Source organism: Pelophylax lessonae, assembly GCF_965119305.1.
Source record: "Pelophylax lessonae genome assembly, chromosome: 1".
NCBI classification, from domain to species: domain Eukaryota; kingdom Metazoa; phylum Chordata; class Amphibia; order Anura; family Ranidae; genus Pelophylax; species Pelophylax lessonae.
In genome coordinates this window covers 671,704,685-671,728,891 of record NC_138768.1, presented here as the reverse complement: position 1 = coordinate 671,728,891, position 24,207 = coordinate 671,704,685, and the positions used below count along the sequence as shown (strand labels likewise).

At 43.5% G+C, this 24,207-nt stretch overlaps 1 protein-coding gene across 3 annotated transcripts in view; it reads left to right on the top strand.

Annotated features, from left to right (window-relative positions):
* FBXW7 (F-box and WD repeat domain containing 7) overlaps positions 1 to 24,207 on the top strand; it is a 325,255-nt gene that overhangs the window by 129,101 nt on the left and 171,947 nt on the right. Inside the window, exon 1 of one of the 3 annotated variants that reach the window (XM_082244067.1) lies at positions 23,256 to 23,560. The exons of the other annotated variants lie outside the window; for them this stretch is intronic. Within the exon in view, the coding sequence (XP_082100193.1) occupies positions 23,381 to 23,560 (180 nt within the window). The 5' untranslated portion in view covers positions 23,256 to 23,380. Of the gene's footprint in view, positions 1 to 23,255; positions 23,561 to 24,207 lie in introns of those variants that run through there. 3 annotated transcript variants of the gene reach the window in all.

Genomic DNA, 24,207 nt, shown 5'->3' with positions numbered 1-24,207 from the left:
TTTAGTTTTAGTCCCATTTTAGTCTTCTGCAAGTGTTTTAGTTTTAGTCTTATTTAGTCGACTAAAACTCCAGTACATTTTAGTCGACTAAAACATCCTACATTTTAGTCGACTAAAACTCATTTTAGTCATCTATAATCGAATGGGTGTAGTTCAATTGTAATTTGTAATGCATTATTTAAGCATTTCTCTACAATTTCCAAACTCATTATATTCTACTGCTGGTCCTGGAGTGAAAAATCTAATATGTTATTATTTATGGTATTAAGCTTTGAGCATGCACCAGTGTTAATTTTGGCAGCAAATTTCGATTTCGTTTTAGTTATAGTCTTTTGACTAAAATGCCATTTTACTTTTAGTCGTATTTTAGTCATCTGAATTGTTTTAGTTTTAGTCGTATTTTAGTAGACTAAAATTGTATTAATTTAGTCGACGAAAACATTTTAGTCGGTTTTAGTCGACGAAATTAACACTGCTTGGAACTCTGAGCAGTTTGGGAAGCTGTGGCTTTTCTTTTGGTTTTTGGATTAACAATAAGGCAGTTCAGGGTCTTGAAACACTGCACTGGTGGAACTTTGCGTTACCGTTTTTATATATGGGAAAAAAAAGCCATCTCTACTTAAGGTAATACCTCGGTGTGAATCACTTTTTCAGGATTTCTGTGTGAGGAAGAGCCTCATAGGAACCAAAGGGACTGCAATTTATGCACAAGGCTGGAAAAAAAAGAATTGCGCACTTTCTTTTGTGGCCAGTGTGGACATTTTTAAAACCGGAGCAGACTGACTCTGGGGCAGCTGTGCCTAATAATAACCATTCAGCTTCCAGCTTCAGCTTGTTTAGTTAAGTTTTGAAAATGAAAGCTAGAAGCTGATTGGTTGTAATGCACAGCTCCTGCAGATTCTGGCTGCTCCAGTCTTGGTAAATGCTCCTCTATGGGTTTGTTTCATGATTGAATTTCAATACTTTTTCAACTTTATCTTTGTTTGCTTTTCTTATGGAAACTTGCAAGAGGAGATATTTTCTGTACAGATAATGTGTCTTCCCATAAGGTCACATCTAGAATATATCATTTTGTTTACTTTGGAATGATTTCAAAACTACTGAGGCAATGGAAATTTTTGTTCTAAGAATGAAGAAAGAGCTCTTTTCTTCAGTAACAAAGTTGAAGACACCATACTGGAGGAGTGGCAGTATTTTGCATGTTGTTGCAAATTATGCCCTCGTATTATCCTAAGTGGGTTGAGACAGCTTCTGCTGCTAGAAAAATAGAATGGAAAAATTGATGGAAACAGATCTTTTTTTAATTTCACTACAACAGCATTATATATAAAGCCATATCTCTCTATTGGAATTCGATTGAAAAAAGTACAATTTTTTACGATGTTTTAATCAGCAAGAAGAGCTTCAATTGCTCTTATTGTTTTAGGATGCAAGAATTCTAAAATGTTCATACATTATACAATTTTCTTGTACAATTTCCCTTATATTATGAGGTCAAACCTAAACACTTTCAAATTCGATGCAATCAGGCCGGCCCTTGCACTTCATAATTTAAGGTAAATCTTAACACAATTGAACAAAAAAATTGTATAATTTATGGCCAGCTTAACTCCGGCCTCTCTCACAGATATCTACTGCAATAATTATTTTATTGCAGCTTTGCCTCTCAAAAATCCTTCACCTCTCAAGGGATACTAGATTGTTGGCATGAAGGAAAGCATTTTAGGAGTGAGGAAGGAACACTAAATCTAAAGCCAGCCATAGTTGGATAAAATCTCACCCGGTTCTGCAAGGACCGGCCAAGATACGATCCATGTATGGGCAGGCTGGGTCGATGGACTGAAGCTGACCCATCGATTTGACTTCAGTACAACCAGTCTGTTTGTTTTTTTTTCCCCATTCGTTCACTGCCGTTGGCTATAGCGATCAGCGGTGATCATTGTGTTCTGCTGGCAGGTAACACATTAGCTCTTTGGGAGGGATTCCTCCATCACCCATGACTGTGTTAATCGAGGAATCGAGCAATTTTCTTTGGAAAGAAAATTGCATAATCTATGGGCTGCTGCATAATATATGGGCTGCTTAAACAACAGTAAATCCTAATTTAGGAAAAAAATGTCTGGTCCTCCTGCAGTGGAATGTCATAATGTGCTAGTATGCATTGCATACTAGCACATTATAAAAGACCTACCCTGTAAAACAAAGCCCTCCACGGTGTGCTGCCACTGCTGACAGGGCTTTTATCTTAACCTGGTCTTCCTTCTTGGTTTGCGGGCTGCGACCGTTTGGCCAAGCTGCAATGATGTCATTCTGTACATGCGCGAGGCAGTTGTGACCATGGCACAGCTCTCTGTGGCCGGTGTTGCATGAAAAAACCCTACCCGTGAAAATTCCCTTCCCTCGTCACTTCTGGTGAGGGTACGTCATACATCAGCTGAGCCGCTTGCCAGTGCGCATGCTCACAGCTGCGGAGGGTAGGGAATTTTCACGGGGTAGTGTTTCTTCACGGAACCCCGCCTCATTCATCAGCTGTTGCCGCGCAAAATCATCTCGGCTCAAACCCGTCAGACTTCCCTCATCTCTGCGCCAGGAAAATTGAATCAGCAACGTGTCTATGAAAATACAAATCACGGCTACAGTGTTTTAGAATGTAACATGCACTCATTTGGGACGCCGCACCTGCTGATGAGGGAAGTCTCTGAGATGATTTAATTTAGCGGCTGGGCATGCGCAGTGGGACGCGCTGCAACAGCTGATTAATGACGTGGTGTAAGGTTAAAAAACACTACCCCATGAAAATTCTCTACCTGCTGCAGCTGTGAGCATGCGCAGTGGTAAGCTGCTCAGCTATTGAATGACGTACCCTCAGAGGAAGTGACGAGGGTAGGGAATTTTCATGGGGTAGGGTTTTTTAACGTTACACCAGCATGCCGTCCATTGAGAGCACAGTGCACATGCGCCAGTGCTGTCACCAGCTGTTAGCCATTGGAATGTCTCCTAGACCAGTGTTTCTCAACTGCGGTCCTCAGGGCACACTAACAGGCCAGATTTTAGGTATTACCTTGGGAAGATACAGACTAGAATACTGCAATCACATGTTACCAACCAGTAAGCTTTATCAAAAGCTTACCTGTAGGTAAAAATGGCACAACGGACTCTAATAAGATCTGACTGAAAAAATACCTGCAAACTTATATAGCATCAGATGGCACAATGTTCTTGTTTCATTTCTGCTGAGCTGCAGCAATACCTGCTTGATTAACGTTGCAGATCCCTTCACACATGTCAGAGTAAATTTGAATCCGAAAAAGACATGTAGACAACAAATGCAGGCACAGTTTAATTGCTTCTCATTTTTATTTTTTTTAATTATAATACAAGTTATATGTTAACACATAGTGTTCTGTATGGTGTTGCAGTGCCTCTTCACCACTGCCATATCATCACCATGTAACCTAAAAGAAATAACCCACCCTTGGAGTCAAAGATTTGGAATAAAAAACAGGATCTTATTTATTAAAATATTGCCTTTGCTCCATCTAGAACTGCTGGGTGAATTGGCTAAAGGAGAGTGTTTTATTCCAGTATTTTTTACTTTTGCCTAGAATGAACACTTACTGGTGTCGTTTGTTTATAAATTGCTTTTCATTTAACAATTGAAATATGATTTATAAATGTTGTGCACTTATGTTTTTAGTTATTTGTTTTGCCCTGATTAGAGTAACATGTTAAAGGCTCATGCACAAAATAGGCCCCTGCTAAGCGTGTTTTTAATGCCTCTGAAAGCAGCCTTTCACATATACAGTTGTATTTTACAGTAACATTCAGGGGCATAAAATAAAGTCACAAACCTACGTTCAGAGAAGAGTTGTCCTGCGTGATTTTTGCCTGTACTTGCCTAAGCTAGTCTAAACGGACCAAAATGCTGGTAAATTTATTCTAGTGGCTAATATTCTAGTCAATAGAATGAGTCGTATGTATTTAAATGCAAAATGTGCGTACAAATGCACCATAGGAGGTGTTTTTTCTGGTAGTGTACTTGGAGAATTTTTTCATGTGCCTGTAGGCACATCAGGCTGAATAGCCTGTATAATGATTTTCTTTATTTGTTTATGATACGGTTGTCATTAAAATGTAGAAATGTAGGAAATTAATAATTATTAGTCGCAGACTTCGTTTGTTTACTTGTATGATTTTGGCGTAGTAAAACCTACAGTGCATTATTCACTTTCACCACAGGAGGGCATGCATACAGCTGTTTTTTCTTGCACTTTCATGTGCTTTCTTGCTATGTCACAGTAGCATTGAGAGGACAAATGCTGTGTCATTTCACACTGTGATCTCCTCTTTCTGCTCAAATGTTCTGTTTTAAACAAAATTCTCACTTATAACAGCGTACATGAAACACAAATGTTTTTCCTTCTGGATGTTTATTTGTTGAAATTTGTAACTACTTAATTTTCATCTCTATTTCAGTGACCGAATACATTAGCTGCATAGTAATAAGTCATGCTGTTGAACACTTGAACTAATATAATAGCAGATCAGCAGGGTTTCCAAACTGAGACCTGCGCCGATCAGCAGAGAGTTTAAAGCAGCTCTTTAAAGTGGAACTCCAGCTACACAGTTGTACTTAGTTGAATGTTGTACTGATTTACTTAGAGTAGCATTTTTTTTAACACATTGAAATTGAAACAAATACATTTGGCACAAATAAAAAAAGTGGCTTTTTTTTTTTTTTTTTTTATCCTGTAGAAAGATTTACATTTCTCTTTCGTTCATTGATGGACACAGCTCCTGATTCTTCTTAACCATTGGTTATACTGCCCCCTACAGAAGTAGGAGACTAGGCAGGAAAAAGCTTGATTATGCCCATGGGGGTATACACCCAATCTCACCTATAGGCACTCAGTTTTTTTTTTTTCTGCCTAGTCAGGAGTAAGGACCTAGTTCCTTGCTGGGATCTCTGGTCCTGACAATTTTTTTTTTCATTTTAAATTGAATTTTTTTTCCCTCCTTTTTTTTTATTTTTATTTATTTTTTCTTCCTGTAAGAACTACAGTTAAGTGCCAAACTGGGTGCTAAGCTGGATAATATAGATTCTTAGGGTCCCTCCAGTCCGGCCAGCGTGCGGGTGCAGACCGCAGCTCCGGGCTAGGTCGGCCACGACATAGCAGCCCCACTTGACGGGGGCTAGCCTGTGAGTTAACCTCTCGCGAGGACTCATACAAACTGGCTTCGGCCTGAGTTGTAGCGTTTCTGGCCAACAGCACCCACATTACGATTGAGCAGTGTCCTGTCCAGAGCGGTGTCTACTCTGTTCCTGGTATGGTAAGTAGCCCCCTTTTTTATGGGGGCTATGCCCTATTTTGTCCTCTATGGAGGGCTCCGAGGGTGACCCCTCCCCCCTTATTTTTTTTTGTGGGGTCCTATAGGGGATTCATTTGTGGACCCTTGGCCAGCGTCCCCTTGCGTGATCGCAGTCACACGATATAAGAAAGGTATAACGACCTTTCTAAGTCTACGTCCATGCACCCTAAGTGCTCAGATAGTGAGGATGAATCCTCTGCTCCTCCAGCCGCACCTGAATAGGCACTGGTGGATGCACTATGTGTGTCATTGCGTGAAACTTTAAAAATGGAGGTTGCGGCTGTTGTCACATCAGAGGTTCCGGTTCCTTTTGGCACCCACAGGCCCTCCAAAGCGGCGAGGGTGTTCCTATTTCTGCTTACCTTGAAAATTTGTCACAAAACAGTGGGGTTGTCCAAAACGCCTGTTTGGAGCTTCCTTTAATGACATTATTAAGGGTCTCACAGAGGAGAAGAGTACTCTTCTTCCGCAGGCTACCAAGAGCTAGGTGGCTCATCATAGATATGGGCCATTCTCCTCGGCTCCTAAGCGGCCTCTTCATCTCTCTCTCAGGGTCTCGAGACAAGGGATCAAAAGTAAGGGCCTGGCCTCCACCAGAGGTTCCAAGAGGACCTGGTCTGGCAAGCCACAAGCAGACTCTTCCAGACCTGCGGACAAGGCTGCCTCTGCATGAAGGTGCGCCCTCACCCGTATCTGGGGTAGGGAGACATCTTTGCTGATTTCCGGATCCATGGGACCTCCCTGGTACAGGTCAAGTGGGTCCACAAAGTTATTCAGTCAGGCTACGAGATCTAATTCGGTCTTGCCCTCTGGTAAGGTTTTTTTCCCCTTCCAACCTGCATTTGTCTCCAGATCGCTTCTGGGTCTCTTTTGGGCAGTGCAAGACTTGTTACTTCAAGGGGTGATTGTTCCGGTTCAAACTTCGGAACATTTTCAGGGGTTTTTACTTAAACTTCTTTACAGTCCCCAGGAAGGAAGGCAAGGTATGTTCAATTCTGGACCTCAAGGCGCTAAGCTGCTTTGTGCGAGCACAGAAGTTCTCCATGGAGTCCATTCACATGCTAGTGGCGTCCCGACTTCAGGAGGATTTCTTCTCGCTTCTATCGACATCAAGGACGCCTACCTGCACATTCTAATATGTACTGGTTGCCAGCGCTTCCTCCGTTTTGCTGTGAACGAGGAGCATTATCAGCTTGTGGCGCTGACCTTTGGTCTCTCCCCCGCATCGCTGGTCTTCACAGGAGTGTTGGCCTCGGTGCTTGCATTGTTTGAGTCAGCAGGGGATTGCGGTACTAGGGAACCTGGAAGATCTTCTTCTGCGAGCGGAGCCTCTGACTTCTTTGATCAACTACTGGAGATTGCTCTGCGAACTCTAAGGGAGTTTGGTTGGATTCAGGAGTCTACTTGGGTTCTGTCTACAAAAACGGGGCTATCTGGGTCTGACTCTGTGCTCAGCTACAGCTAGAGTGTTTCTTCCTTGGGAAAAACTCCAGACATTGCAGGAGGCAATTCAGCTTCTGTTGTTCAGCAGACGGTCATCCCTCTGGGCTGTCATGCACGTGCTGGGCCTCATGGTGTCAACCATCGAGGCAGTCTGTTTGCACTGTTCCACACAAGATCTCTGCTAAAGAGATTCTGGTGCAATGGGCCAAGGCTCCATGGTCTCTAGCGGTGACTTCGCTCTCCGGCACTTCGACAGGGAAAATCCTTCTCCCCCTGTACTGGACAGTTGTCTCCATGGATAACAGCCTGGCCGGGTGGGGAGGCGTCCTCAGCACTGACGTGCTCAAGGGGTCTGGACTCTGGCAGAGCCCAGACTGCCGATTAGTGTACTGGAACTCCGAGCAATCAAACTTGGTCTGGATCATTGGACAATTGTCTTCAGGGGTGTCCGGTACGAATCCTTTCGGACAATGCGACGGCCGTGGTCTTTGTCAACCACCAAACGGACACAAGAAGTGTCCTGTCGGCATTTTAAGGTGGGCTGACTTATTTGTTCCAGCCCTCTCGAACTTCTGCCACAACATCTGTGCAGGATTTAGGCAGAAGGGATTCTGGTCATTCTAGTGGCTCCAGACTGTCCTCTCTGGTCTTGGTATGTTGATCTGGTAGGCTGGTCACCGATGGTCCTTGCGGACTTCCTCTCAGGGATGATCTGCTGTCCCAAGGACCAGTCTTCCATCCTGCTTTACAGTCGCTGGCTTTAATGGCTTGGCTGTTGGAACACCAGGTGCTTAAGATGGAGGTTTGTTTGAATCTGTGATTCCAACACTGTTAAAAGCTAGGAAATCTGCCTCTAGGAAGATCTACCATCAAATGTGGAAGATGTACAATGCGTATACGAGTCTCTTGGGGTTCATCCTCGCTCCTTCTCGGTAGATCGGATCTTAACCTTCCTTCAATGGGGGGTTGAATAGAACTTGGCCTTGAGTACCATCAAGGGTCAGGTATAGGGTTTTGGGGATCTTTTTCCAATGACCTTTGGCCACACACTCCCTTGTACATACCTTTTATTCAGGGTGTCCGACATTTGGTTCCTTCAGTGCTTGCTCCGTTGCCGCCCTGGAATCCTAATGTGGTGCTTTCAACTCTTCTGTAGCTTCTCTTTGAAAATAATTGGGAGGTTCCCTGGTTACGCTGCCCCAGAAGGTGGCCTCCTTTGGTGGCTATCACCTCTGCATGCAGGGTATCAGGATAATGCCATCAGTTCCATCGTTCACCTTATGGTGATTCATAAAGATAAGGTGGTGCTTTGCCTCTGTCAATAAACCTTCCTATGGTGGTCTCTGACTGTCATTTCAATGCAGATATTGTGTTGCTTTCCCTGTGTCCCAGGCCTAAACATCTGAAGGAAATTGCCTTTCATGTCTTGGATGTGGTCCAGGCAATTAGGGTGTCCCTGACAGCTACGAAGTCTTTTAGGAAGTCAGACTTTCTATTTGTACTCACGGACAGACCTCACAAAGGGTTGTCTGCTTCTTCTGCGACCATTTCCAGATGGATCAGACCGTGATTCAGGCCTATTGCATCGGGTCAGGTTCCTCCTTTCCCTGTTTAGTTAAAGGGGAGAAGGTGGGGGGAGATTCTGTTTTGACACCTTATCAGACAAAAATCACGATTACATGCCAAGGCCCTATCCCTCAAAAAGTTAAGTAGGAAAAAGGGGAGTAGATTCCAACCCCTTTCTCTCCCTTTGGGGAGAAAGAGGGATGGAAACACCAAGAGGGATTTTAGAGGTTCCCGGCATAAATGCACATGTAGACAGAAGTTATAAAAACAAAACCTGTTTAGGCGCACTCTAGGGCGCTTCGTGTCTCCTGTGCTTTCCGTCTTCAAGCGTCAGTGATGCAGGCTTGCAAGATGGCCGTCTAGTCATCGGTGCACACTTTTACAACGTTTTTTACAAAGTTTGGCATCTGCGGATGCTTCTTTTGGCTGCAAGGTTTTTGCTGGCTGCTATTTAGAGGACCTGGTCCTCTTTTAGAGTGTATTCTTTTTTCAGGTGAGCTCCAGTTGTTTATGGTTAAGCTCTGTTACCTGGTTGGCTATGGTTAGACTTGGGAATTGCTTTCTAATGTTTTCCCACCCCTCATGTTTAGCACTGCTTTGGGACCTCCCAATGGTCAAGAAGATAAGGAGCTGTGTTCGTCAATGAACGAAAGAGAAAATGGGATTTTTGACTTACTGTAAAATCCATTTCTCTGATGTCCTTTGACAGACACAGCACCCACCCCTCTGTGGAGTTGGCTTTCTTCTGACACTGCTTGTAACAAAACTGAGTGCCTATAGCTAAGAGTGTGTGTATACACCCTGGGACTGCCCAAAGGCGTAGTCAAGCTTTTTCCTGCCTAGTGGCCTACTCCTGTAGGGGGCAGTATGACCTATAGTCAAGAAGAATCAGGAGGTGTTTCCGTCAATGAACATCAGAGAAATGGATTTTGCTGTAAGTCATAAATCCCATTTTTATCCATATTGCATTCTTGTCCTCCAGCTTCATGTGTCCCACTTCCCTGCACATTGGTCATATTTAAAATGTAAATAGAAGTCATGTGATCACTGGGCTAAAAATGACCTATCCCCTCAGCCATACTGCCACTGCACATGCATGCCCCACTGGCTATTATAAGCATGTTGCCTGCGCTTACATGGAATAGTCAGCCCAAAAGAACAACAAAACACTTGCCTATTCTCCTCCCCAGTTAAAATGTTGCTTTTGGGAGCCACTTGGAGGTGGTGCAGAGGTATGCCTTCTGTTTGGTCTCCATGTCTGTGTAGGTAGTACCCGCATGTAGTTCTCTCCCTGGGAGTGTGCACATGAGGGTGGCTCAATTGGGATCCTCCAGGCCAAGGGGCCACTCTTACATGAAAATGGAGGCCAGTGATTGGGGGACCAGATAAAAAAGGGAAGATAGACCAGCAGAACCATCAGGAGAATCTGCCACACTGTACATTTAAGATGGTACCATTGTTAATGCTTTTCAGCTTGCCTTCTTTTTAATTAGTTATAACTTGTATATACCTTTTTCTTTTACTGAATTTAATTTTTTAATCATGACACTAAAATACATGAATACCGTAATCCGTTAAAGAAACAGGTGCAATATCTACCTTCCCTTTTCTGATGCCTTTTTCATTTTGTGTGGTATTACAGCTCAGGGGTGTTTAAGCATTGTTGAAGACCATTCCTGCTTGGCACTACATGTAAAATATGGTAGCAAGCCGTACCTAATACTAATTGCTAAATTACATACTTGTGATTCCAAACAGTAGACGCTTTATTGCTCAAAATTGAGAAGTAAACATTTCCATTTTTACCTCACTGAATAGGTTGTTTTTCTGGGTGGTCAGTAAAACACAGCCTGCCTTCAACACTTAGTAATTCAGCGGTATGCCATTGAGAAGCTACTTCAGACAGATATGACCACAGACAGAATATAATACAGGTAAAAGGTCTGAACTTGAAAACGTAAAGAGCTATAGTGCAATGTACAGCAGCCAGCAATAGGTGCTGTCTGAGAGTAATTTGAGGTTGTCATTTTGATGTAATAATCACCTCACAAAATATGTTCTCCACCTGCCAGAATATGGCACCTTGTGTTAGGAACACTGATGAGGACCTTTGTAAACCATTAAACTCTTTACTCCCTTCACTGATTTGTGTAGGGTAAAGAGGAGACTAAGGTCATATTCACAAGGCGAAAAAAATCCAGCTATATTTTTGTACAGTTGAATATATAGGTGAATGGCCTCTGAGCTTATAAAATGCAATGATAGGCTTATAGTGGCTGCAACTGTTTACTTTACTTGTTTGTGTATATGGGTGACCATCTGTCCCTAACGGGCAATTACTCCATCTGTAATTACATCTGAACACTGGAGGACAGCTGGGGCCACTATCAGCCTGTCATTGCTTTGTAACAGGCTAAGCTGCTGCTACAACTGTGTGCATCTATCTGTAACTAGCTGCAAGAGTACACTGGATTGCTCCGGTAGCTGGAACACTGCATCATTCATACAGCAAAAATAAAGTATAACTGCAAAATAAAAATAAAATAAAACCGCTTATTTCTTTCCATGCTGACTACCTGTTGATTTTTCAAGTAGATATGGCAACATTGCTTTGGTGCTGCAAAGTTCTGAAAATTGGAGACACTCGTCTAATGTCTATAGGCACTTTTAGGGTGGGTCTACACATCAGACTATGTTTAGGCAGTGAGATAGACAAGTTTTGTTTGAGATAATTGGTTAATGTAGTTTTGAGCAAACATTTTTATTACTTTTGAGAAAATCTTTAAGAAAATCAAATGATTTTTTTCATGTTTTAGACAAGTTGGAGGAGTGAAACTCAAAGTGGAACTTGGCTCACTCCAACAACCTTTTTACTTTTATTTTATCCCTCCTTACACAAAGACTAAAAATGTGTATTCTATTTATTTTTACCTTTTTATTTCTTTTTGTACTAGAAAACATTACTTTGGGGTCTCCACCCTAACCGGGACCTGCTGCTCCCTGGGATAGTTATGTTACAGCTATCTCAGGAGACAGTGTGTTACTAAGCCACAACTGTGCACCATATGACATTGCGTGACGTTTGGTGAGCGAAAACACTGCAGGGCGATATAGTGGCAATCTGCTAGAAGCTGGCAGCATTTCCGCAAGACAGAAGGTGCCGTAATTTTTTTTAGATGGTAGCGCTAAAGAGGGGTGGGAGAGGCCATTCATTCTGCAGTTTTTAGTTCTGCTTTAAGTATGCCCCAGTGGTTCTTTATTTGGGCTTTCAGGGGTCTTTCTACTTAGATTTAGGTTCATGCAAGCTGCATCATAACAGTCTGCTAAAAGAAAAAGTTCTGGGTTCCTTAAGGTGTGTAAAAGCATTATTCACCTCAATAATAAATGCAGGCTGTATTGTATATACATCATACCTCACCACACACGGGGATGCACTTATGTAAAACTTGTGTAAATGTTGACAAAATTCCATACACATTAGTTATTATTATATTAAGGCTTACCTATAGGTACTGTAAATATCTCCTAAACATGTACCGTTTAGGAGATATTTACATTTGATGCAGCCAATGACGTCACTGGCGCAGGCGCTCTGAAGGAACGGCCGATCGTGCCGTTCCTTCAGAGCCCTGTGCCGTGACCGTCGGCTCCCGCGCGCGTGCGCGGGAGTGACGTCACCGCGGCTCCGGCCAATCAGATGGCCGGATGCCGCGATCCCGGAAGACGGGCGACTGTACATGTCGCCCGTCATAGAGGTAAGAGAGCGGCGCGGCGCGGCGAGGGCTCGTTCTAAGGTAAGTATTTGATAATGATCTAGTATGCGATGCATACTAGCTCATTATATCTTTCTCTTTCAGGATGTAAAGAAAAAAAGTTTTTCTCGGTTTACAACCTCTTTAACACACTGTACCCCTGCCCTCTTCTCTAAGAAATTGTCCCCCCCCCCCCCCCATCCTACCCCTGCCCCCTTCTCTAAGAAATTGTTCCCACCCACCACTTTACTACCTTAGTTCAGATCAGTGGTGAAGTGGTTTCTAAAACCAGTAATGAGGAAGGCGTGGTACAGAGAGGTAAAACACACCCTATTCCGTGATGCAGTGTCAGTGCATGATGGGATATGAAGTTTCCTGGATGGTCACATGATGCTCCAGGAAGCCAAGGCTCAGAATACATCTTTTAAAACATTTGAAAAGAGAGGGTGCAGATTTAAAGCTGCCATGTACTAGGTAAGGGAGACGCAAGTACATTGGGATGGTTTGGACAGAAAAGGTATTAGAAAATCCTTTTTATTTATTTTTTTGAAAGTGAATATTCTGCTTGAAAAGGTGAACTTTAAAAAAAAAGTTATAGCTTATTCTCCTGCTCCATGCATTTTACGTACAGGTCAAAATGCAATTTAGCCATTTGAACGGACTGCTTTGTGTGGTGACATCTGGGTGTATATCCTCACTTTATGGGATTTTAAAGCCAACCCAAATAAATAAATATTTTTTTATTTTTCTTTAAAAATACTAAAAAGTAATTAAATTAATAAAATCTTTTAATACAACTATAGTTTTATATCTAGACATGAACAGTAAACACCATAATAGCACATCTGTATTGCAACTTGTGGTATTCCCCTGCTGCTTGCTGTTAATATCCACTACCATATGAAACAGTAGATGGTTCTAAGTGTTGGGGATATCCAATGCAGTTTGAAAACCGGGTACAAATAATTTCTTCTTCAGGGATTTGATACCACTCGACTCTAAAACAAAGTTGTTCTATGTTGCAAATACATTATGCTCATTTAAGCTTAGCTCATTTACTATTATCAATGACACATAATATACTATCTTTGACTAGATTGCTCTCACAGCTCAAACTGTCCCAATAGTACTGTGGTTTGGCCCAGGTTCACACTGCTCCGACATGAAAGTCTCATGACTTCCGACCCGAATTTGCCCGATAGCTTCAGTCCGACTTTTGATCTGACCTAATGTGACTTTTTACACTCTATGGCATTGAAGTTGTAACGAAGTCAGACCAAAGTAGTGCAGGAACCTTTTCTAAAGTCAGAGCGACTTGTTTCGGATCAGTTAAGATGGCTCTCATGGGGAAACATTGAATTTGACATGTCATGCGACTCGTGCTCTCATAATTTAGATCCCATCTCACACCAATGTGAACCAGGCCTAAGTGTTGTATACAAGGACTGATGGACAAAGTCCATATTTCAGATACCATACCTTGAGGGAAAGGAAAATGAAAAATTGAATGGACATAATGACATATAATAAATTAGCCCGGTTTATAATAGAATAAGGGTAGATAATATATATTCTAAGATATTTGACCCTCCATAAATTAATGATTGCACATTGAAATTATTTCCAAAGAAATATATAGCTCTCCCATGGCTTTTTACTTGTATCTCTGTAAAGTGAAAAATCTCCAGTATAGTATAGAGATCCAGGCCGCCAAATTGGAGGACAAAGAATATATATTAATGTTGCAGAGTGGTATAAATTCCTTAAAGAAGAAATGATTGTACCTTTATTTGGAACCGCATTGGATACCCCCAATTCTTGGAACCGTCTACTGATGGTTGGTGGACTCAAATGGTGGTGGAGTTGAACAGCAAACAGCTGGGGAGAATACCACTTGTTGCATTACAGATGTGCTATTATGGTGTTTACTGTTGATGTATATATGTAAAACTGTGGTTGTATAAAAAGATTTTATGAATGCAATTACATTTTAGTATTTGTAAAGAATAATAATAAAATAATTTTTATACACACAGTGTGTGTGGGTTGCCTTTATAAATCCCTTTCAGTGAGTATGTACACTATGGCGACTAATGAGGGATGATGGCAACCACACTCCAGTCATATGACCTTTTTTTTCTTCTGTGTGGTGACATCTTATCTGACTAAGACCGGCCATACATGGAATCAAACATTTGATGTACAGGCTGAATGTATCAATCAGCCTGCCGGATTTGTTTCCGATTATCGCAAATGGCTAGCGATAATCCCTGTCTTCTCCTGGGGGGGACGGCTTTAAATTTGACCTAAATGTGTTCATGGAAACAAAAATCCAGACAAAGAACACATTTCCAATCCTAACCACAAAAAATAAACCTTTCCATTGCTATGATCTTACTGACCTTATGGCTCCATGCACACAGGGCGTCATAAAAACGTGCTCCAAAGCTGTTTACATAACGCCGGGAAACAGCAGCTGTAAAAACGTGCTTTCAGTAGCTTTTTCTACTAGCGTTATTGCACGTTTGGCCACAGTAGCTGTTAGCAGCGTTTTTTTCTGCCTCCATTCAAAATCAATGGTTCCCTATGGGAGCCTATTGATTTGAATGGAAGTCACACCGCAGGTCGGATCAGGGTGATCCGACTTGCGGTGCGACCTGCACTGTGAGAATCTTGAGGGGGAACTCCACGCCAAAATGGGGAAAAAAACGGCGTGGGGTTCCCCCCCAGGTTCCAAACCAGGCCCTTCGGATCTGGTATGGAATTTGAGGGTAGCCCCGCGCCGAAAAAACGGCGTGGGGTCCCCCCCAAAATCCATACCAGACCCTTATCCGAGCATGCAGTCCGGCATGCCAGGAAAGGGGAGGGGACGAGCGAGCGGCCCCACCCCCCCTGGATCATACCAGGCCACACGCCCTCAACATGGGGGGGTGTGGGTGCTTTGGGGCAGGGGGGGCTCTGCACCCCGCACCTCAAAGCACCTTGCCCCCATGTTGATGAGGACAAGGGCCTCATCCCCACAACCCTGGCCGGTGGTTGTGGGGGTCTGCGGGCAGGGGGCTCATCGGAATCTGGAAGCCCCCTTTAACAAGGGGGCCCCCGATCCCGGACCCCCTCCCTATGTGAATGGGTATGGGGTACACTGTACCCCTACTCATTCACCCCATAAAATGCAGTGTATGGAAATAACGACAGGAGACGTTTTGGAAAATTTATTAAAAATCTTCATCCGGCTCTTGTCCTCTACGGGGGTCTTCTCCTCTCCGAGGGTCTTCTGCTCTTTTGCTGTCCGCCCTTCTTGTCTTCTCCTCTCCGGGGTCTTCTGCTGTCTTCTGCTCTTTTGCTGTCCGCCCTTCTTGTCTTCTCCTCTCCGGGGGTCTTCTGCTGTCTTCTCCTCTCCGGGGGTCTTCTGCTGTCCGCCCTTCTGCTGTCCAATCTTCTTGTCTTCTCCTCTCCGGTCTTCTGCTCCTTTGCTGTCGGCTGTCGGTTGTCCTTCTTCCTCCGGTCCTCCTCCTCCGACGTCTTCAGCGATAATGCCGGCCTTTGGTCTCTGCAGCTTATTATATAGCCATTAGGGGCGTGGTCGCCAGATGACGTCATCGGGAGACCACGCCCCCTTGTGTCACAGATGACGTCATCTGTGACACAAGGGGGCGTGGTCTCCCGATGACGTCATCTGGCGACCACGCCCCTAATGGCTATATAATAAGCTGCAGAGACCAAAGGCCGGCATTATCGCTGAAGACGTCGGAGGAGGAGGACCGGAGGAAGAAGGACAACCGACAGCCGACAGCAAAGGAGCAGAAGACCGGAGAGGAGAAGACAAGAAGATTGGACAGCAGAAGGGCGGACAGCAGAAGACCCCCGGAGAGGAGAAGACAGCAGAAGACCCCCGGAGAGGAGAAGACAAGAAGGGCGGACAGCAAAAGAGCAGAAGACAGCAGAAGACCCCGGAGAGGAGAAGACAAGAAGGGCGGACAGCAAAAGAGCAGAAGACCCTCGGAGAGGAGAAGACCCCCGGAGAGGACAAGAGCCGGATGAAGATTTTTAATAAATTTTCCAAAACGTCTCCTGTCGTTATTTCCATACACTGCATTTTATGGGGTGAATGAGTAGGGGTACAGTGTACCCCATACCCATTCACATAGGGAGGGGGTCCGGGATCGGGGGCCCCCTTGTTAAAGGGGGCTTCCAGATTCCGATGAGCCCCCTGCCCGCAGACCCCCACAACCACCGGCCAGGGTTGTGGGGATGAGGCCCTTGTCCTCATCAACATGGGGGCAAGGTGCAGAGCCCCCCCTGCCCCAAAGCACCCACACCCCCCCATGTTGAGGGCGTGTGGCCTGGTATGATCCAGGGGGGGTGGGGCCGCTCGCTCGTCCCCTCCCCTTTCCTGGCATGCCGGACTGCATGCTCGGATAAGGGTCTGGTATGGATTTTGGGGGGGACCCCACGCCGTTTTTTCGACGCGGGGCTACCCTCAAATTCCATACCAGATCCGAAGGGCCTGGTTTGGAACCTGGGGGGGAACCCCACGCCGTTTTTTTCCCCATTTTGGCGTGGAGTTCCCCCTCAAGATTCTCACAGTGCAGGTCGCACCGCAAGTCGGATCACCCCGATCCGACCTGCGGTGTGACTTCCATTCAAATCAATAGGCTCCCATAGGGAACCATTGATTTTGAATGGAAGAAAAAAAACGTATAACGTGGCTTAACGCACGTTAAGCAACGTTATGGAGCCTTTAGCAGCGTCAGACGTTTTTTGCAGCTTGACGCTGGAGCTCCTGAACCCACAGTTCCTGGGTTTTTTTTGGAGCTGTAAAACGCCTATGCCACTTGGAGCTCCTAAAAGCTCTATGTGTGCATGAGGCCATAGAATAACATGGATGGGCGTTCTGCAGCTGCAAAAAAAAACGTCTGACGCTGCTAACAGCAGCTGTAAAAACGTCCAGTGTGCATGAGGCCTATCACTGCCAAAGTCTGTTGACAAAATTGCTTATAAACCTAAAACAATATTTTGTGAGTCTTCTAACTGAAACATGTCTTGGTCCCCTATTTATAATTTGCTGATATGTAGAACTATAGCAGAAGGTAGTTGAATTTTCTCTGAGGGTTTAGAGGTGTTTGAAAATTAACTTTGAACCTCCCTTGGCACTGCTGCATTCTCGGAGCGCCTCTTCTAGCAGCTGCACACAACTCTGAAGAACATGACTTGATTGCCTGTCCCAAATGTTGGCAGGCATTTTGCTTGCCTTGGGGGGGGGACATGTAGTCATTCTGGGATGATGTGCTGTCCTGGACCAGTGCTGAGCAAGGTTGGATAGGTTCTTGTTTAGCCATTCTGTTGGCCTCTTAGAAACAGGTATGCTCCAAATATGCTGATAGAGGTTGGCAGAAAAAAACGCCTCTAATCTCCAGTATTTGTATGTATTTATTCATGTTTACAGGCATTTGGTGTTTGTGTGTATGAGTGTAAACTCATTCTGTTGGCTAGGATATTTATTCTAGCCACTACAATAAATTTACGCATATACTGACTAGTGTATGCATATACATGCATAAATTATACTTGTAAACGCCTCTTCAAACGCAGCTTTGGAGCGTGTTTTTTCCCCCCTGAAAGATGCAAACAAATATTCGCATAAGCGCGTGCATGGCCACAATAGATAACATTCAGCTGCGTTTATCAGCATTAAAAAAAAAAAAAAAAAAATCCAGATGCCCCTAGCAGTGGCAAGTTTTCTGCCTGTGTGCCCGAGCCTTAGGCCTCATGCACACTTTAACCGCTTCCAGACCACCCACCTGCGCGAACCGACGTAGGTATACGCCAGTCATGCGCCTGCAGCTAGGGGGCGAGCGCTCATCAGCGGGGACTCTGATGCACGGCGCAGGCGGCTCCGATTGCCGCCTGACACCTGCGATCGCTCCCCACTGAGAGAGAACAGTCAGCTGTTGTAAACACAGCTGACCATTTTTCTCTCGGCACCTGTGATCCTTCTATATAGGAACACAGGTCTCTGTAATCATTTCACAAGCCACCCCCCCTACAGTTAGAAACACTCCCCTATGTACACATTTAACCCCTTGATCACTTACTGTGTTAACCCCTTCCCTGCCGGTGTCATTATTACAGTAACAGTGCATATTTTTAGCACTGATTACGGTAGTAATGTCACTGCCCCCCCCCCCCCCCCAAAAGTGTCAAAAATGTCAGTCAGGGGTCCGATCTGTCTGCCGCAATGTCGCAGTCGCTGCCATTACTAGTAAAAAAAAAAAAAGCAATAAAAATGACATCTTTCTTGTAGTTAGACACAATAACTTTTGCATAAACCAATCAAAATACACTTATTGCGATATTTTTTATTTTTACCAAACATATGTAGCAGAAAACAAGTTGGCCTAAAATGTTAAAAAAATTTGATTTTTAATTTTTTTTTTTTTTTTTGGGGAATGTCACTATTTTTTTGTTTATAGCGCAAAAAATAAAAATCACAGAGGTGATCAAATACCACCAAAAGAAAGCTCTCTTTGTGGGAAAAAAAAGGACATCAATTTTATTTGGGTACAGTGTTGCACGACCACGCAATTGTTCGTTAAAGGAATGCAGTGCCGAATCACAAAATGTGGCCTCGTCATTAAGGGGGAAAATCTTCCGGTCCAGAAGTGGTTAAAGGTGCTGTTTTTGGCGTCAGACATTTTTTCTGCAGCCAGTAAACTCCCCAGCATGTGTTATCCTATGTGTCCATGCACACATAGGCTGTTATCAGCAGTTTTTTGGCAGGGGTGTTTTCTGGCTGGAAAAAAAGAACCCAGAACTCTAGTGGGTTTTAGGAGATGTTTTTCAGCTGTAAGAACGCTCTAACTCTGATAAAAGCCAAAAAATGATGAAAAGCACAGCTAATCAACGCTTATCAGCGTTATGAGCCATACGCTTTTGTGGGAGTATGGTTTTGCTAAAAAACCCACTACAGCTGAAAAACTCCCACAGCTTTCTTCTGGCGTTTTTATAACGTCCAGTGTGCATGAGGCCAATAGTGTCTCTTCTGTATGCTTAGACCAGGGGTGTCAAACTCAATTTAATCGCCGGCCGCATCAGCATTATGATTGCCCTCAGAAGGGCCGGTTGTATCGGTAAGACTAGATGTCCAGAGCAGCCCCTACCCTTACATAAGACGTAAAGAGCCTCTCCACCATCAAAAGTTGAGTCCCCCACCCTCCCTTACATCACAGTGCACCTCCCTTACCTTGTGGTGCAGCTGGGAAGAAGCTGGAGGCATTGCTGGAAAGCAGAAAGTATAAGGTCTGGAGGAAGACTGGAGCTCTCCTGCAGCTACAGGAGAGGTGCAAGGGCCACATAAAATGGCCTGGAGGGCCGGATTCGGCCCGTGGGCCTTGTGTTTGACACCTGTGGCTTAGACTGTTAGGAACGCCGGGTACTGAGCACTTTCCGCATCTAGCTGTACCTTGCACAACTACCTCTGAGCTGCACTGTGTTATTGTACACAGCCTCTCAAAGTCAACTCTAGTTAAAATGTATTTGTTTTAGTTTGCATCGTGCTGAAGAGTGTGAATTAGTTTTTTTATTGCTCTCTGTCCCGGGGGAGGAGATTCCCCTCATTTCCTGTCCCAAAGATCGCCTGTCACTGGGACATGAAGTGTGGAAATCATCTTATTGGGGACATGGACTGTAATTAACAATTAGGTTTTAACCCTTACCCACTTTTCTGTAAATTGCAGTGTGGAGACTTTCCCTCACTTCCTATCCTAATAACCACCTATTAATGGGAGAGGAAGTGAGGAAAAATCTACATAAAAATGACAGACAAGAATTTAAACATGGGTGAGGACTGAACTTTTCCCAGTTCTAAAATAGAATACTTCATAGGCTAGCAGATAGTCCTGTCTGCTGGCATTGCTTTGCATTCATCGATTAGCTTACATTTCTAGGCTTTTGTGAGCCCTGCAGTGAGTATTTGAGGGAGAATGTACCAACCTGGCTGAATGCAGTCTAAGGCTCGGTTCACATATATGCGATGCGGGAAGGCTGCGAATTCGCAGCCTGTTCCCGCATCGCATACGCACCCCCGGCAGTTCACACTGCCATATGCGATACGCTGGGGGTGTCAATGTAATCTTAACGACACCCCCAGTTTGATCGCATATCGCAGTGCGATCGTGCAGTTCGCACAGGATCGGATCGCACAAGTGTGAACCGATGTGCGATCCGATCCTGATGCGGCAGCAAAAATGCCTCCTGTGCGTGTTTGCTGCGGGTGCGATGCGAATTTAGCCATACAAACTGTATGGCTAAACTCGCACCGCACAGCTGATCGCATGTAATGTCGGAGCAGTGCGCTCCGACATTACATGCGAACCCCGCACACGCAGAAGTGTGAACCGGGGCTGAGGCCTTAGGGTCTCTGGAATGGCCTGTGTCCCTGTGATTGCTAGCTCCTAAGCACCTGTTGTGTTGAAGTGCAGCACAGTGATTGTGCATTACTGTTATCTTGGTGTAGATACACTATATTGTCAAAAGCATTGGAACGCCTGTCTTTACACTCACATGAACTTTAATGGCATTCCAGTCTTAGTGCGTAGGGTTCAATATTGAGTTGGCCCTCCCTTTCCAGCTATAACAGCTTCAGCTCTTCTGGGAAGGCTGTCCACAAGGTTTAGGAGTGTGTGTATGGGAAGGTACCTTTTTTTATTTTTCCACAGCATTTACTACCACTTCAAGTACTTTTTGCCATTTGTAATGTTGGTCTTATGTGCTGTTGGAACACCATGTGTATATTCATCGTAATAGTTTTACCCATATCACCCCGTTAAACTGCTCTTAACTGCTTGCCGACTGCCCGCCGTGTATATACTGCGGAAGTGTGGCTCTATTGCGTGAAACTACACGTACCTGTATATTGTTTCGTTCAATACCACTAGCTGCAATTGGCTAGCGGGGATGTCAATCCACGGGTCCAGTGGACCTGATGTTCGCTGCCCACAGGCGATCGTTCCAATGTTGCAGTCACGCTAAAAATCGCTGATTGATACCATTACTAGTAAAAAAATAATAAAAATGCTATTAAACTATTGCATCATTTGTAGACGTGATAACTTTTGCGCAAACCAATTAGTATACACTTATTGTTTTTTTTTTTCTTTATAGCGCAAAAAAATAAAAATGGCAGAGGTGATCAAATACCACCAAAAGAAAGCTCTGTTTGTGGGAAAAAAGGGCAAATTTTTTTTTGGGGGGGGGGGGGGGGGTTTACAAAGGTGCAATTGTCAGTTAAAGTAAGGCAGTGCTGTATTACAAAGAATGTCCTGGTCCTTAAGGGGGTAAACATTTCTGGTCCAGAAGTGGTTAATTTGGCCGTAAGCTATTCTTAGTGAGGTGCTTTTCTGCAGACATGGACTACTGCTATCTCAAAAACCATGTTTGTAAACCACAACATCGTTCCCAGAGAAATGTTAATCTAGGGCCACATAACGTCTTTCCCAGAGAAATGTTAATCTAGGGCCACATAATGTTGCATCCATGGAATGTCTAACCTACCTGTTGTGCTTTGCCATTCTTCGCATAGTCCAGAGAAAAGGTGCTACCACAGCACAAGCAGCTAATGAGCAGCTACATTCTTGCGGGAACAACTGTCGGCTTGCTGTCTTTCCTCTTGTATCTTCAGCAGCTGTTCAGATCAGCAGAGCCACCTCACAGATCCTTGGAACAGGCACTTAATGCAAGCATTTCAGAAATGTCCCAAAATGCCACCGTCTAACCAAATACAACATAGTTTAAATACACACAGGCCTTTAATCAAGCACATAGATATATATGGATGTTTTATTGAATACCAGGGTTCTTTATTGTTCATCATTATATTAGACAATTGCAATTTTATGCAATTGTGAGGAACCTTAAACTATAAAGGCAAAACGTTTTATTTTTTGTTTTGGATAGAGTGGAGGTGGATTAGAACCCCTGTCAGGTTCTCAATAATGTCTGCACCCCCAATAGGGAGAATCACCCTTTTTTATTTTTTGTCCTTTTTACCATTATTGTTGAAAGTGAAATAAGTCTCACATTTTGGATTGTCCCCAGAAAAATACTAGAGGGGAAATCTTCCAATGGGTACACTATTTCTGGTGACCCGGGGGACCCCAAGAGATTCCATTGATTTGCAGTGATTTCCTCTCACTTCCTGTTTTGGCTATGGGACATAGTGAAGGGAAATCTCCCAAATGGGACACAGATGGCGTAAAAAAAAAAAAAAAAACTGTGAAATCTATCCTTTACTCAAAACATTTATGCAAAAAAAAAAAAACTGACATGGGTTATAACCCTCTCTTACTCTATTCAAAGAAAAAAAAAGTTTTCCCTATAGTTGTACAAAAAAAGTGTAATGCCTAAAATAATACACTGTATACAGTTATTAAATAACAGAAGTATGCGGCAGTCTGTAGTTATTGATGCGTTGCTGGCTACATAATAACAAATAACTACAGATGAAATTATATTGGTGTTTGGGGGATTCAGCCATTTATTTAAAACTGTCTGAAGTGGAAGCTGTATATTTAGATTGTTCCACCAGAGGGCAGCAGAGGATAAAATACATTTATACATTTTTTCTGTCTAAATGAAGTTGGAATTTTATTTTATGTCTGTCCTCCACCTATTCCTCCTTCATAGCAAGGACGGACATTCACTCACCAAGTAAATTGTTTTATGTGTCTGTATTTCTCTCTTATGTAATAAAACAAAATTTACAATTACAATTGTTTTGTTGTACCATATAAATTCTTTAAACAAAAAGCAGAAAAAATAAGTCCTAAAACATTTTCCTATTATTGAACAAGCTATTTTTTTTTTTTTTTTTGTGGTTTGTGTATGAATTAAGATCTCACCACTCTTCTCCCTTTTATAAATGTTAGTGTCCTGAGATGCAGGACCACTTGTGGAATGCAAACTTTGCAGTGTGACTAGTGGGCAGACAGCATTTTACTGTACAGTAATTGCTCCTCTCTTGCTATGGGAGGGACTGGCAGCTGCCTGAATGACAGGAGCAGTCTGCTCCTCATTTGGAGTTTATAATTCCTTGCTATACTCGGACAGCATGTACTTCAGCAAGCCACACATAGGTCAGAACACCACAGGGACAACTTGAAAGACAGGAAGAGAAGGCCTTGGGATTTTGAGAGCCACTTTGGGCTCTTCTGTACAGGAAGCCATCAGATGGTGAATATGAACATTTCTGTATGTTAGTATCAGCGAGCAAGAGTCAGCCAAGGATGTCCAAGTCTGATAAAGCTACCCTAAATTATGATTTGCTCCCCATTGATCTTAAAAGCACTAAAGAAAGTTTGCCAAACCAAACCGTGATGAAGACCTTTTGTATCAGCATCATAGCTCACGGCCTGCCTTTTTGCCGCAGACGGGTGAGTATTTGGCTTTTATTCTGGAAAATGTCTAACCACAAGTATGTTAATAGAATTATTAGGGAAGTATGTTCTCCTTTTTCACAGATATCACTTTCTGAATACAGACCCAGCAGTATTCATTTCAACTTTGCTCAGTTTATCAGTTATTGCCTAAGATGTGCATTGATACTGCTAGCCATTACTTTAGGTCTGCTAGACAACAGACAGATTTTACAGCAGGTTTGTCTTGCAATTATTTTGCTGAATGTAAACGCTTTACAAATTTCACAAGCTTACCAAGCACTCTGGTTAACCACTTTACAGCTTGCATAAATAAAAATAGCAAGTCGCTATGCAACGCTCGAGATATAGTTTAAATATAGATAATCCTGAGTGCTTCGTCTGTGGCTTTGTACTGTCATTTTCAATATTCAGGAAAGGTTACCCCTTGAGTTCTACTGTTGTAACTTTACAAAGTAAGGTTTTTGTGTGCCAGTACATTCTGGTCCCTGTATATACATAAGCCCTATAGAGGATTTTTTAGGTTACTATTTTACCATTTATAGCCGTTATTTTTTTTCCTTAAAAACAGTAAGTATTATGTATAGGGTGTATGGGACATATTGGGAAACATTTTTCAAATTTGTCTTATTGTTTCCGGAGCG